A 15,488-nucleotide genomic window follows, 5' to 3' on the forward strand; every position below is an offset into this window, starting at 1 on the left:
ACTCAATTACTTTTTGGGAGAAGTAATTTGTAACTGTAACTAATTACTTTTTAGAAGTAACTTGACCAACACTGTATATATCTATGTGTGAGAGAAGACGTTTAGATTTCCTCCAACGCTTTTGTAACGTTGTATTTCATTTGTCTTCTTTCATTTTAAAGTTTTAAACATTCCAAATCTTAAATGTGAAACTAGAGTACATGCCTCGGATGAGAGTCCCCTTAAATTCAATTAATCTGCAATGAATTCATAGAAAATCCGAGAAATAAGCCAAATTTCTCAATGATAATACAGTGAAAAATAATTCCTGGATCTGCCCCTTTGTCCAGATCCATCCCAACATTAAACAGGTTGCTTCCACCAAGTTTTGCATAAATCTGTTTGGTTGTTTTTGCAGAATCATGCTGACAAACAAACAGACAGACAGGTAATTACAACCTCACTCGTATTGGTAATTAACTGATGACTTGCTGACTCATGGAGCTTTAAAGTGAAACTCATGATAATATTTTTGTTGTGTTAACTTGTATATATCTATGTGTGAGAGAAGACGTTTAGATTTCCTCCAACGCTTTTGTAACGTTGTATATAATTTTTCTTCTTTCATTTTAAAGTTTTAAACATTCCAAATGTTAAATGTGAAACTAGAATGCATGCCTCCGATGAGACTCCCCTTAAAATCAATTAATCAGCACTGAATTCATATAAACTCAGAGAAATTAGCCAAATTTCTTAATGTTAAATAAAGTGAAAAATAATTCCTGGATCTGCCCCTTTGTCCGGATCCATCCCAACATTTTACAGGTTGCTTCCACAAAGTTTTGCACAAATTTGTTTGGTAGTTTTTGCAGAATCATGCTGACAAACAAACAAACAGACAGACGAATGGGTAATTACAACCTCCCTGGTTTAGGTAATTAACTGTTGACTTGTGAGTCATGGTGCTTTAAAGTAAAACTCATGATTATATTTCCGTTGTGTTAACTTCTATATATCTTTGTTTTGAGCGAAGCCAAGATGACAAAGTGAAAAAACCTAACACACAGATACATGTTTTGAATGTGGAAAACAGCAGAACATGGACAAATGAGAAAACTGAAACTGAAAAAGCCGTTTTAATGGAACAAAAACCAAAGTATAAATCACTGAAGCTGCAGGAAACATGCAGTTGTGCTCGTGAGCTTCTAATAACTGACATCAGATTGTGAATCAGCGCTGATTCACTGTTTGCAAACAGAAGGACCTGAACCCTTTGGCACAGCGCTTCTGGTGGAATGTCATCAAATGTGAACGCAGAATCAAATCCGCTTATTGAATCCAAATCCTTCTCAATCGTTAAATTAATTTATTAAGACTCAGCTTCACAAACAGGACGGTATATTAGAAGAACTAAAACTCAGGTAAATTACATCTTTCTTTTCTGATAAAAAACGGGAAATGAGATACAAACGTTTGATGGGATTACATTTTCCATCAGAGATTAATGAATGCAGATATTTTTGCAGCTTGAAGCCAGATCCAAAAGTGGAAATCTCTTTATGACAATAGTACATTTTCACTTGTGTGTGTGTGTGTGTGTGTGTGTGAAGTCGTACCTGTGCGTTGAGACCCTTGCGCTGGGCCGCCGGCGTGTTGGCGTAGGAGGAGATGGAGGAGCTGGTGTTGATGTCATCTGTGTCAATGTTGTCGCTGATGCCGCTGCTCACTGAGCTGCTGTCATCCCAGCTGCACACAGACACACACACAAACACACAAAGAGGACAGAGACACACACATTAGTTCTCTTTAAATGATGAATCTTACAAAGTGAAGAAGAGGAGAGAGTCTTTGGAACCATGTTTCCTCAGCAGCGAACTGAGATGCTTCTCGTGTCATAAGAACCCATCACTGCTCATCTGAACTCTTCACAGACACTGATTCTTCTTTTCCGGTTTCCCAGTCGCAGATCAACACACAGGACATCAAATGTAATTGATTCCTTGTGGTGTTGTAAAAGATTGAGAAATGGAAAATAATAGAAAACAAACACAGCTCTGACTGCCTGGTGATTCTCTTCCTTTAACCCTGTGTCTAAACTGACACACACACACACACACACAGGCGCACACACACACAGGCACACACACACAGGCTGAATGGGGTTGTCTATCACATGAACAAAGGCTCGATGGAGGGGTGACATCATGGTGTGTTTGTGTGTCTGTGAGTTGTTCAAACAGATCCAGCTGAACACAGCAAACACCCGGGGAGTTGATGCAGAACATTTGTAAATATGTGTGGTTGTGTGTGTACGTGTGTGTGTGTGTGTGTGTGTGTGTGTGTGTGTGTGTGTGTGTGTGTGTGTGTGTGTGTGTGTGTGTGTGTGTGTGTGGGTGTGTGTGCATATCCGCTGGGAGTCTGGGGGGGGGACAGGAAGCCAGTTGGCAAACATAACTTTGAAAGAGGCAGAGGGAGGCTGATGGTGATGCCCAGACGACAGACACACACACACACACACACACACACACACACAAACACACACACACACACACACACACACACCCTTTCTTGCTTTCTCATCACAGCAACCAGTGATGATACAGTTACAGATCATTTTCATTATTGATGAAGAGGATTAAGTATTTTCTTTGCCAACAAACCAATAAACAGACATTCTGCAAAAAGTAATTAATTAATAGTCAAAATGATGGTGCATTAATTAACCAATCATCTCCTCATCAATTTCACAAACACCATAATCACCAGTGGGTTTGCATAATGATTGCAATCTTTTCTCTCTAGTGCCAAGATGTGTCCAATTTTTCTGATATTGTTGCCAAACTATTTTCTTTCCAGTTTAGTTTGAGCTTCTTTTTTATACAAAATCAGTTTCAACTAAATAAACACATATTCTAGAAATACTGAATATCATGGTGACAAAAGCTCCTCAGAAGAGACTCACATCAAATAGTTTAAAAAGAACAAAGTTTCCACATTTTTTTGGTTTAAGCAGCCGAACAAGGATTCACCAGAAACAGAAAAAAGCAGTGGAGCTCAGCTCCCATTCATCATTCATCTGTCAAACAAAAGGACAAGTCAGTGCGGTGCTGCTCCGTGGCCAACTTGGAAATCCTGAATGTTTCCTCCAGCAAACAAACACAGCATCATAATTATGGCTCAAAAGAAGCTGAACACAAAAACAAAGAACGGTCCAGATTCAGATTATACCACCGAGGTCCAATCAGCTGCTGCTCGACAGGTTTCCAGCCCAACACACGTTCTGCCTGACAGACGAGACCGAGGGAAACACTCGCCCTCCGGCAGAATAAATCACACGGCGTTTAAAGCCTCTGAGGAGCTGAGAGGTGCAGAGAGAGATCTGAGAGTGACCACAACCATCTCAACTTGTACGTACACACACAGGGGAAAGTCCCACACACACACACACACACAGACACACACACATGCATGAATACACAAAAGGAAAATAAAGATATGTAGACATGAAGAAAACAGACACATACAAACCCACAAAGATCTCAACGCTCCCTGATCCCTGGGATAAATCTAAGTCATTATCCCTAAGACAAAGTTTCCTTTACACACTTGTTCACACACACACAGACACACACACACACACACATGCATCTACCTGGTCAGGGTGCCTGGGTTGCCGTGGGAACCAGGGCGCTGCGGGAAAACGCTGAGCTGTACAGAGAGCTTCATGACTCCACGCCGCTGAGAGAGTTCACTCGGCCAAGTATCTCTCCCTCTCCCGATCTGTCTGCCTCTCTCTCTCTCTCTCTCTCTGAGCGTTCCCAGTGTGTCTCTCTCCTTCTCTCTCTCTATCTCTCTCTCTCTCCCCACCCCCTCCTCTCTCCCTCCCTCCCTCCCTCACCCTGGCAGTCTTCCTAGTCCCAGCTCCTTTGTCACCGGTTGCACTGATGCTTCATCCCTGGGGCCCTGTTGGTCTCTCACTGGACTAACAGAGACTGAGGTGAGGAGGGGGGGGGTGAGGGGGTGAGGAGAAGGAAGGACCTGCCCTGGTGCTGGTAACATGAGCCTCCCCCGGGACTGTTAACCACTTCACTGCCGCAGCCTTGCCTCTAACGCACACTGAGACGCACACAAACACACCCTGAGCCCCCAAAGAAGCCGCCTCGGCCTCAGAAGAATCAAACGCCAACAAGTCAAAGCCAAACGATCACAGACGAGCCCGGTGGACGATCCTCCTCACGCCAGTGCTGCTGCTGCCGCCGCACCGTGTGTTTCCCAGCGCTGGTTTGTGTCTGTGAGCAGGACTACAATTTCCCAGACAGATCCTCCCTGTGACTGGCTGACAGGCCGGCGCTAATTAGAGATCAGGCCCGGCAGCGTGGCCCCGCCCACGGCCTCCCGCTGGCACAGCCGCCCGCCGGCTCACCACCGCCGCCGAGCCCTTCGTGGCCAAATCACAGGAGACGGAGACGTGAACCGCGGGAGGAAGCGGTGCCAAGGGCAGGCCGACGCACACGAGTGGATCACGACACCGAGGAGAAGAGGTAGAGCTGCTTGTGCTTCCTCTTAAAGGGTCGGTCCCACAAATCACCAAATCACACAAATCACACAAATCACCAAATCACACAATCACACAAATCCTCACTTACCTCCGACACTATCTGGCCACAAGGAGACTTCACCTCCATAACGCAAAGGAGGTGAAGGAGGTGAAGGAGGTGAAGGAGACTCTAAACCATGAGGAGAGCTCGGTACCTCACTCTCTGCAAAGAGGAGAAGTGACCCGAACCGAGACATTCCAGAGAGGAACCTCTTTTCCCAGAGGAGGGGTCAGAGGTCAGAGGCCAAACCTCCAAACTTTCCTTAAAGAGGGGAGCACAGTAGGGGGGGGGGGACCAGTGGAAGGAAAAGAGCTGCAGCCAATAAGAGTGAGTGGTAGTGTCCTGAGAAAGAGGCCGTGGTTGTGTTTGTTTAACTTCTCTTGTGTGCGTCCCCGGGGACTGTGGTCACTCGGCCTCTCTCCCTCTCTCCCTCTCTCTCTCTCTCTCTCTCTCTCTCTCTCTCTCTCTCTCTCTCTCTCTCTCTCTCTCTCTGTCTCTCTCTCTCTGTCTGTCTCTCTATCTCTTGGTCTCTCTCTCTCTCTCGGTCTCTGTCTCTCACTCTCTCTCGGTCTCTCTATCTCTTGGTCTCTCTCTCGGTCTCTCTCGGTCTCTCTATCTCTCTATCTCTCTATCTCTCTATCTCTCGGTCTCTCTCTCTCTCTCTCTCTCTCTCTCTCTCTCTCTCTCTCTCTCTCTCTCTCTCTCTCTCTCTCTCTCTCTCTCTCTCTCTCTCTCTCTCTCTCTCTTGGTTTCTCTCTCTCTCTCTCTCTCTCTCTCTCGGTCTCTCTCCCGTTCTCTCTCGGCCTTTCGGCCTCTCTCTGTCGCTCGGCCTCTCTCGGCCTCTCTCGGTCTCTCTCTCTCTGTCTCTCTCTCTCAGTCTCTCTCTCTCTCGCTCTCTCTCTCTCTCTCTCTCTCGCTGCAGTACTGTAACTCCCCCCCCCGCCGTCTGTCTCTGGCTCATGCTCGCAGGCACCGCGCCGCAGAATTATACACACAGACATGCGGCCATAACAGAGCCATGGAGCAGAAGTAAGGGGATTTCCTGTGTTCGGTGTGTTCGGGGGGGCGACTACTGGTCCTCAACACCACGTCTGGATCAAATAACCCCAATCCCTGTCTCTCTGTCCACACAGACAGACAGACAGACAGACAGACAGACAGACAGACAGACAGACGGGACCACTCAAAGTCCTCAGGGCAGATGAGTTGACAGGTGAGGTTTGTGTGTTTTCTACACAACATCAGAACAGAGGACCCAGTGTTGTGTCCTCATCCCAAACAGACACTTAGCAAACCCTCCCTCTCTTCCTATCAGGAATAAACCTGGTTTGCATGAAGACACAACATGAAAAACAAGTCTCTCCTCCTCGGGCCGCTCGGCTCAATGAGACGGTTTGTCAGGATTCACAAGGTTTGAAACGTTTTAATGTCTGAAGAAACCAAACATCTTAAATTCAAATGTTCTCTAAACACAAAGAGATGAACTGGAACTTTTCCCCCGGAATGAAATCAAGTCTAAAATTAGGTTTTAAATTGAATCATGAAACTATTTGATCAACAACAATAGTCCAACAAGAATCTGAGCAGACATGTGATGATGATTAGAAGTTAGAAGGACTGATAGTCCAGGCAAAGTAGCCCATTTTGGAGCCAAAAATAGAAGTAATTGTAAAAGAATTTTTTTCAGCAGAGATTATTTCTATGAGGTGTCCAGAACAACATACTAAAAGTCCTAAGAAATCCGAGTTGAGGAAATATGTTTAATTCTCATCAATGTGCCAATAAGGCCCGGCAACAATACACCCCAAAAAGACTATTTTTTTCCTTTACTCCATTCAAAATGAAACTTTACACAATGAAAGTAACCATGAAACGTAACATTTTTTGTATTACTAGTTTCTTTGAAAATGAATTTATGTATGTATTTGTAATACATATGAATGGTGTTTGCCTATGCAAATAAGGACATATTCAATAAGTGTGGAGCTCATGTGCTTGTCAAATTCATTTCAAAAGAAACTTGTAATACAAAAAATGTTACGTTTCATGGTTACTTTCATTGTGTAAAGTTTTATTTTGATTGGAGTAAAGCAAAAAAAATCGTCTTTTTGGGGTGTATTGTTGCCGGGCCTTATTGGCACACATTGATGAGAATTAAACATATTTCCTCAACTAGGATTTCTTAGGACTTTTAGTATGTTGTTCTGGACACCTCATAGAAATAATCTATCCTGAAAAAAATTCTTTTACAATTAGTCGGTCGTAAAACGTTACTTTGCCTGGACTATGAGGCTCGATGTCCAGTCAAAGTGACGATATGATGAAATGGTTTTATTATTTCAACTGATAAATAAAAAAGGGAAATTGCTCTTGTAAACATATTCACATCATATTGTATTGTGAGGTTTAACTCTCAATAGGGATCATAACAAATCAAATGCTCCTCACACCCCGTTGACCAACAGAAACAAAGAGAAAGTCTGTTTCTGTGTCTTAAAAATAAAACGTGTTCAGATTGGCAAAAAATTCAAAACAGAAAATGCAAAAAAATCGATGACAAAACAAAGGAATACAACAGCTGCTTGTTTCTCCGTCAGGTTCAAACTAAGTTGTCTCACGTCAGCGTCTTCTCGTGCAGCTGCTCTTTGCCTCAGGGTTCAGAAAAACTCAGAGTCATTACAGAGATTAAGTTCTTGGCTGCTCACATCTGAAGTTTGACACCATTACCTGCACATGTCAAGCTTTAGATATTAGAGAGATAAGAAAATGTTGCACTGTACAGAAGATGTAGTCAGGCTGGGTGGGCACGGGGGGACAGAGGGACGGAGGGATAGACAGGGATGGAGGGACGGAGGGACAGACAGGGACAGAGGGACGGAGGGACAGACACGGAAGGAGGGACAGAGGGACGGAGGGATAGAGGGACAGGGGGACAGAGGGACAGAGGGACGTAGGGACAGAGGGACAGAGGGACAGAAAGACGGAGGGACGGAGGGACAGAGGGACAGAGGGACGGAGAGACGGAGGGACGAAGGGACAGAGGGATGGAGGGATGGAGGGACGGAGGGACAGACAGGGACGGAGGGACGGAGGGACAGAGGGACAGAGGGACGGAGGGACGAAGGGACAGACAGGGACAGAGGGACGAAGGGATGGAGGAACGGAGGGACGAAGGGACAGACAGGGACGGAGGGACAGACAGGGACGAGGGGACGAAGGGACGGAGGGACGAAGGGACAGACAGGGACGGAGGGACGGAGGGACAGAGGGATGGAGGGACGGAGGGACGGAGGGACGGAGGGAGAGAGGGAGAGAGGGAGAGAGGGACAGAGGGACGGAGGGACAGAGGGACGGAGGGACGGAGGGACGGAGGGACAGAGGGACAGAGGGACAGAGGGACGGAGGGACAGACAGGGACGGAGGGACAGACAGGGACTGAGGGACAGAGGGAAGGAGGGACAGACAGGGACGGAGGGACGGAGGGACAGAGGGACAGAGGGACAGAGGGAAGGTGGGATGGAGGGACAGACGGGGTCGCGACACATTCCAGGACGGAGCTCAGGAACCCTGTGGTCCGAAAATGACACAGCTGTCCCTGCTGCGACGAGAAAAGACCGAAGTGAACTGGACAACACTCATTCAGGAATGTCTCTCTCTCTCTCTCTCTCTCTCTCTCTCTCTCTCTCTCTCTCTCTCTCTCTCTCTCTCCCCCTCTCTCTCTCCCCCTCTCTCTCTCTCTGTGTCTCTCTCCCGTGTCTTCTCTCATTGTCTCCTGTCTGGGGGGAAACACTTGCTATCTGCACTCTGAATTTATCAAAGCATTACGATCCCTCTGGCTCTTTTCTCTCTCTCTCTCTCTCCCTCTCTCTCTCTCTCTCTCTCTGTGTGTGTGTGTGTGTGTTTGATGTGTAAACACACACTCCCTCAGACTCGACCGACTGACCCGGATATGTGGTGAAAACACACAATCCTTCGCCCACGTGACGCACACACATCACAGAGCACGGGCGCACATCTCCTCCGGGCCGCATCCAGGGAACTAAAAAAAAAATGTAAATCGCTGCCGGGACAAATGTGGAATTTGCCATGTGAGTGCAGACACGCTGCTTAAACACACACTACACACAAGCCGAGGTATTGTCACCTCGGTGCCAGAATGAAGCTGATGTGGCAACTGGTCTAAACCTGCGGGTTCACAAGGTCAAATAACAAAAAAAACACACAACTCAAATACATGTTTTGACCAGAATCTGTTGTGTTTCATGCTCATCTGGTTTGAAACCTTCTTTATAAAAAGTCTCCAGATGCCAAACGATGATCCACTTAAAGGAAATAAAACATTTGATTCAAGCCAAGTGGAGGATTCTTCCTTCACTTTGATGTGTTTTTTTTCTAAAGATGCTCTCAGTTGCTTTCCCACATGAACTTAATATTTTGTCTCACGGTGCAAACAATGGGCATAAATAAAAGTTTTAAACTCAAGATGTAATAACAGCCAGTGATCAAACGAATGTGAATCTCTAAAATATCAATAAAGGACCATTTCTTGTGGGTATGCAAACAATAAATCACTACACACGTATTGGTAACAGTGTAAGGAGTGACTTACTGAACCTTCTGACTCCGAACAGGTCTCAAACCCACACAACCTTTCTGATAACAAATATGTCGGAATCCACTTAAATCCATAATATCTTAACGTTACTGTAAGTTTGAAAAATGAAGATTGAAGCTAAATAAAAACTGAAAACAGCATAATAATGGGTAATATGTATAAAAACAATCACTTCCTCACGTGAATGAAACCATTTCATGCTAACAGGATGAAATCTTGAAACAAGATGTTGTATCCCAGCCTGTTTCGAGTGTCATGAAACGTCTGGCACGCAGACTTCTGTCCCCGAGCTTTTTCCTGCAGCTCACACAGAGAAACGTGGATAATGAGAATTATCCAGTTACTTGAAAAAGCTGCAACCTGCACGAACCTGCTGACGTCCCACCCCCCCGCCAGCCCCAGTACCTCAGGTCAGGGCAGGCATGGAGGATTCAAACTCACCCTGTGCCGAGCGCCTTCAAAAATCACTCACAGTGGATGAGTCCCACATGTCCTGCTCCTGTGCTCTGCTTTCCCTAGAGACAGTTTCAGATCGCAGACCATGTTCTTTCTCTTTTTGGCTTATTGCTGCATCTCACTGCTTTCATGAGAAAAATCCAGAAGAGTGGATGGAGAACGTGTGGGACCAAAACCCCTTTTCCACCTGTGAAAGTCCCACCCTCTTTGTGTGTGTGTGTGTGTGTGTGTTTGTGTGTGTGTGTGAGGCAGGTGTGCTTGTTAGACGCCCTGAGGGAGGGGTTAACGGCCTGCTGATACGGTATCCATGGCAACGGAAACATCAGTTCTCTCAGGACTCTCTGTCTTAAAGTCTCCGTCTCCTTCTCTCTCTTCGTATCACAAACCTCTCGTTAATTTAACCCTCTCCGTTCGAGACCCTCCTCCCACATGCAAGTGGGCAGAACTGCAAAAACAAATCTCCATCCTTACCCAACACGTGTTTTTGCCTCTGAGCTCTGAAACTGTCGAACCCACATCTGTCGGAGCAGTAAGATTATCCCTGACTTGTTCACATGCAAACCAATGTTGTTTTAAACAAAGTATGAATGTGAGTATCCGCTGGAACAACAACAGAAAAAAGGGTTGTGAATAATTTACATGAGTTAATAGTTATTTGAAAAAGGGAAGTTTGGTAACTGTCAATTGAGCCGTTTTCAGACATGACCTGCGAGTAAAAATCTGGATAACGTGCGATGGAGTTTACTGAGAGTTAACAACACAGCAGGAGAGACGCGTTCACAACAGCATCAAATCCTCATATTACTCAGACAAGTCACTTACTTTAAGATGAAAGCCTGCTCACAGGAAATCATGGTTGATTTGTAAGGGAAACAGGTTTAAATTATTCACTTTTTTAACAAGGAAATATGAACAAAATGAGTAAAGATGGATATTTCTGCAGTGTAGGTGGAGCAGCGCTGTGCAGCAGCTGGAGTATGTGGGTGTGGAGGAGCATCATTAACTCTGGCCTTACAGCCTACATGGAATAACCACAGATTGTGGGTCAGACTGACACACGCACACACATGTTGTGTTGACTCTAGACTCTAGAACATGGCTGGGAGGCATTTGCAGGGTTCAGTATTTAAGGGCAGTCAGAGGCTGTGAGAGTCCAGACTTCTATGGAAAAAGCTTTTCTTCCACTTCTCCTCCTCTGGGTGAATATGTAGATAAATATATACACAAAACATTTCCTTTCTTAACAAGAACAAATCCAAAGAGCAGCCTGCGTCAGTCAGGACCCAAAGACCTCACTGCATTCTTTCATTTATAGTGAACCACAACAAATCTTAGGCCATATAACTTAAGAGAATCCTTTCCTCTTTGACCGGTGAATGCACATGATTCACTGAAGCTCTTATAATACAAATGGTGTTAGGTTTACATAGCCTGATACCATCATGTTTTGGTTCACAAACGAAGTAAACATGTTAAATTAAAGTGTCTTATTTGATTCATTTCTTAATATTTTATTGTGATGCTGTGTTTCTAACAGTGAGCAACAGTCCATGTGTTTAAACTCACATGATGCTGAGCTAAATAGACTAATTTTCCTCCATGACCAGATAATGAAAGTACATCCCAGAGAATCAGGGCAATCTTATCTATTAAAACTTGATCTGCTGCAAAAAAAAAAACTCTCACAGAAATCTTCACTTATCTTATTCCAATCCTAAGGTTTGAGACTTCGTTATGGAAAATGATCGTGAGAAACACACTGATAATGCACCAAAAACTCAGCTTCCTTCTGCCACCATGAACCAAACAGCGTGGACCAGGGGTTAATGTCTCTGGTCAGGAGGACAGCTCAGACCAGGGACTGGACCAGGACCATGTCCCTGTGATTATCATACAAATAGAGCTGTGGTTCTACGAGGAACGTCAGGAGCAGACGGAGGAGGGAGGAAATCGATTCCAGTGATTATTATTCACTGTGCTGGAGCAGGAGAGCAGGTGGAGGTGGGGCTACAGACAGACAGACAGACAGACAGACAGACAGACAGACAGACAGACAGACAGACAGACAGACAGACAGACAGACAGACAGACAGACAGACAGACAGACAGACAGACAGACAGACAGACAGACAGACAGACAGACAGACAGACAGACAGACAGACAGACAGACAGACAGACAGACAGACAGACAGACAGACAGACAGACAGACAGACAGACAGACAGACAGACAGACAGACAGACAGACAGACAGACAGACAGACAGACAGACAGACAGACAGACAGACAGACAGACAGACAGACAGACAGACAGACAGACAGACAGACAGACAGACAGACAGACGGACAGAGGGAGAGACAGGTGGAGTGCCAGGTGTTGCTGGTAGCTGAGGAGTTGATGAAGGAGGGTGAACCTCTCTCTTTCTCCCTCAGGCCAACAAGGAGTCTGCTCAAGTCCTGACACAAGAGATAACATGTTGCAGCCCGGGGCATCTGTGTGGTGTGTGTGTGTGTGTGTGTGTGTGTGTCTGTGTGTGTGTGTGTGTGTGTGTGAGTATATTATGTTCTCAACAACTTCTCTTCTATATTACAGGTGGGATTAAAAAGGTCCTGAGAGAGGAGATGCTTGTAAACCACACACACACACACCCACACCCACACACACACACACACACCCACACACACACACACACACACACACACCCACACACCCACACCCACACCCACACTCACACACACACACACACACACACACACACACACACACACACACCTGTAAGAACAAAGAACAACCCAAACATCTGTTCCACTGACACATGTTCAGTCTCCACACGATGAGGGCAGACATAATAATCTTCATCATAATAATGAAAACATTTAATAAAAAAAGCTGCTTTTAGTTTGAAGTACTATCAAAGCCTCACCTGTCACTGTCTGTACAGGTTAAAGGAAGTTACTAAAGGTTACGCAGTACTTCCTGTTCTTCCTACTCGCACAGGGGAACATGCGTGTGAAGATAAACCACGATGAGCAGAGGCAGGTTTGAGAAACAGATCCGTGAGTCAATCAGATTCCAAACGATAACATAAGAGGAGATTTCACAGCCCCTGGTAAATTACACAATTCCCTCAGGAGAGTGACCTGTCAGGAATGTGGGCCTGGATGTGTCTGATTAGTCGATGCAGTGAGTCACAAGTCGATGCACATTGCGTTCGAGAAGCAAAAATCACATTGCGTAAGTTTTCTTTTACTTTCAAAAGTTGAGTTAAAGCAGAAGTTTTGGGTCTTAACAACCAAAACACACAACAGAAACTTAAAAAACAATTCAACACAATTGGTAGAACGTGATTTTGGTGGAGGAAGCATCACGTTGATTAAAACATTTAATTAATCAAACTACTTATTATTGGCTTATTGTCAAACCTTTAATTTGAAACCCAATTTGCATCTGGACGGACAGAAACTGAACCTTTTGAAAACTATAACCCATATTATCTCCTCCTCAGTCGTGACTCCAGCATCAGATGTGAATGCAAAGATTTCCACGTCCTCGTTTGTCCAAACACAGACGTCTCTCGTCTCACTTTCTGCCATCGCTGCCCCTTGTCTGTGCTATTTTCAGGTTCTAAACCCATGCAAACCTGTGGATTTGTGTTGATTACAGATGTTTTAAGGATGCAGATCATTCCTGATTCGTCCCTTTTGTTCTAAAATGCCATTTTAAACTGAAGATAAGATTCAATGTGGGGTTTTCACATCAGCTCAGAGAGAGCGAGTGATTCAGTCGCAGTTTCACACGTCAATCAAGCAAAATTATAACTTTGGGTTTTCCTTAAAACAATGCGAATACTACATGTTATTGTTCTGTCATCAGCTACAACATCCATCACCAGACCCATCCCGGGAAAAGTCTCACACAGCCGAGTCCTTTAACCGGCCTGTAACCTCATTATACTGATTTATATCCTGTTCTCCTCATGTGACAGAAACAGTCATCAGGCTCAAACTGAGAGATTTATGTGTCGCTCCCTCTCCTCTCTCTCCTCTTTGTGTCACGCCCTCATTTGGAAAAGAGAAATGATATCTCCAACGCCTGAGCGAGGAGGAGGGGAGGGGCTTCGGCCCCCCCCTGACACTCACAGCTACAGCGGCTTCACGCCACAAAGACGTTTTTCTTTGTTCGCTGGAACAAAGAGAATTCAAATCGCAAGACGGACCATTATAGATTGCTTCCTCTTTCTCCTGCCTCGGGGATAAATGACAGGGATAAAGCGTGCTCACACACACACACACACACACACACACACACACACACACACCAGAGACACTCACACACACACACACACACACTGACACACACACACAGTTTCTAGCCCTGCAGGTTCTGCTCTTCTGCTGCTTTGCATACGGTTGACAGTTTGTAAAAGCTGCTTTTTGAATTTCTAACAGTCACCATCTCACCTTGTGATATGATATAAACCTCCAGTGGTTTCCTGTTTCCCTGATGAGCCGCTCAGCTCCTCTCTTATTTCCCAGCTCCTCATTAGTGCGGAGCTGAACTGATCTGGAGGCTTTTAGCGTGAAGACTTAAAGGGTTGTCGGTAAAGCCGCCGGAACCTTTTGAAGCTCGCGACCTCCTGGTCCAGGGGTCACGAGGGTTTCGCCCCATTGTCGCGGTGACACCCAACACCTTTCCCCCCCCTCCACACCCCCACACCCCCACTTCCTCAGCGGCTTCATCTTAAAAGCAGAGGACATAAAAGAGGCATTTAAAGTTTAGCAGGTTTGTCGAACACACACCCAGAGAGCAAACACAGGCTGCACACACCTCAGAGGAAAAGATCTGCAGCTCCGACGCTCGTGATGGAAATATGGGAAAAGATGTTCACCCTCCTCCACCTGCACAAGCTGAAACCATTAAGAAACCTGCTCGAGTATTCACTTAGCCTCATCTTTCACAGCAGAGAACCACTCGACCCCCTTTTACCCTCCAGCTCCTCCACTTTGGGTTTATTATGCTAATGCGTTTCATCTGCTGCTTCCCCAGATCTCCTAATTAATCCCAAATCTAAAAGCAGTAGGAGCACATTTTACCAGACGAGCAGAGGAGGGAGTCACTTCTTCTTTTTCAAATTCCCCGTCTCTCTCTCTAATCTTATGAAGACGATAACAAAGCTGTGTGAAGATCAAGAAGGAAGAAATGAGAAGTTTTGCGGAGAACCCGCCTGGTCGTACAATTTAACCTCACAGAGGAACATGAAAGCGACTGAACAATCAAACAAAAAGAAAAAGAAATCCCCCGACTTGTATCAGTTAATGTGTTTCCAGTTCGTTCCAGTCTCTAATCACAACAAGGGGAATCTGAAGAGGTGAGAGGAGAGAGTCCGGGGAGGGGGAGACAGAAAGGTGAGGAGAAGGACAGTTAGTGTTTAGCTGAGGGCCAGAGGCGTTTATTATGAAGGACTGAGAGTGTGTGTTTGTGTGTGTGTGTGTGTAAGTGTGTGTGTTTGTGTGCACATGCAGCGTCAAAGCCAGCGAGAGGGCAAAGGTCAGAAGTCTGAAAGGACAGGAAATTAGCCACACCTGAGGATTTAGGGGAAAAAGCTGCTGCTAGAAGCACTCGAAACTTCAACAGTGAATCTGTCCATGTTACATATTTTCTTTAAAAAAACTATTTTGAAATAGTAAAATGTAAATTTATTTTTCATACGGGCTCAGTATTCATTCATCTCTCCACCTTTATCCTCCCCCAGGAACCAAATCCATCTCCGTCTCTGTGACAGGACAAAGACTGGAGACTGCAGAAACTCTTCATCCAGAAACACTCACTTTACAAGCTGC

At 45.3% G+C, this 15,488-nt stretch overlaps 1 protein-coding gene across 2 annotated transcripts in view; it reads right to left on the bottom strand.

Moving 5' to 3' along the window:
* nav2a (neuron navigator 2a) overlaps positions 1-15,488 on the bottom strand; it is a 109,814-nt gene that overhangs the window by 32,719 nt on the left and 61,607 nt on the right. For both annotated transcript variants that reach the window (XM_061067861.1, XM_061067862.1), the window contains exon 13: positions 1,596-1,725. In XM_061067861.1, the coding sequence (XP_060923844.1) occupies positions 1,596-1,725 (130 nt within the window). The remainder of the gene's footprint in view (positions 1-1,595; positions 1,726-15,488) is intronic.

The sequence above is a fragment of the Limanda limanda genome, chromosome 3, assembly GCF_963576545.1.
Source record: "Limanda limanda chromosome 3, fLimLim1.1, whole genome shotgun sequence".
NCBI classification, from domain to species: domain Eukaryota; kingdom Metazoa; phylum Chordata; class Actinopteri; order Pleuronectiformes; family Pleuronectidae; genus Limanda; species Limanda limanda.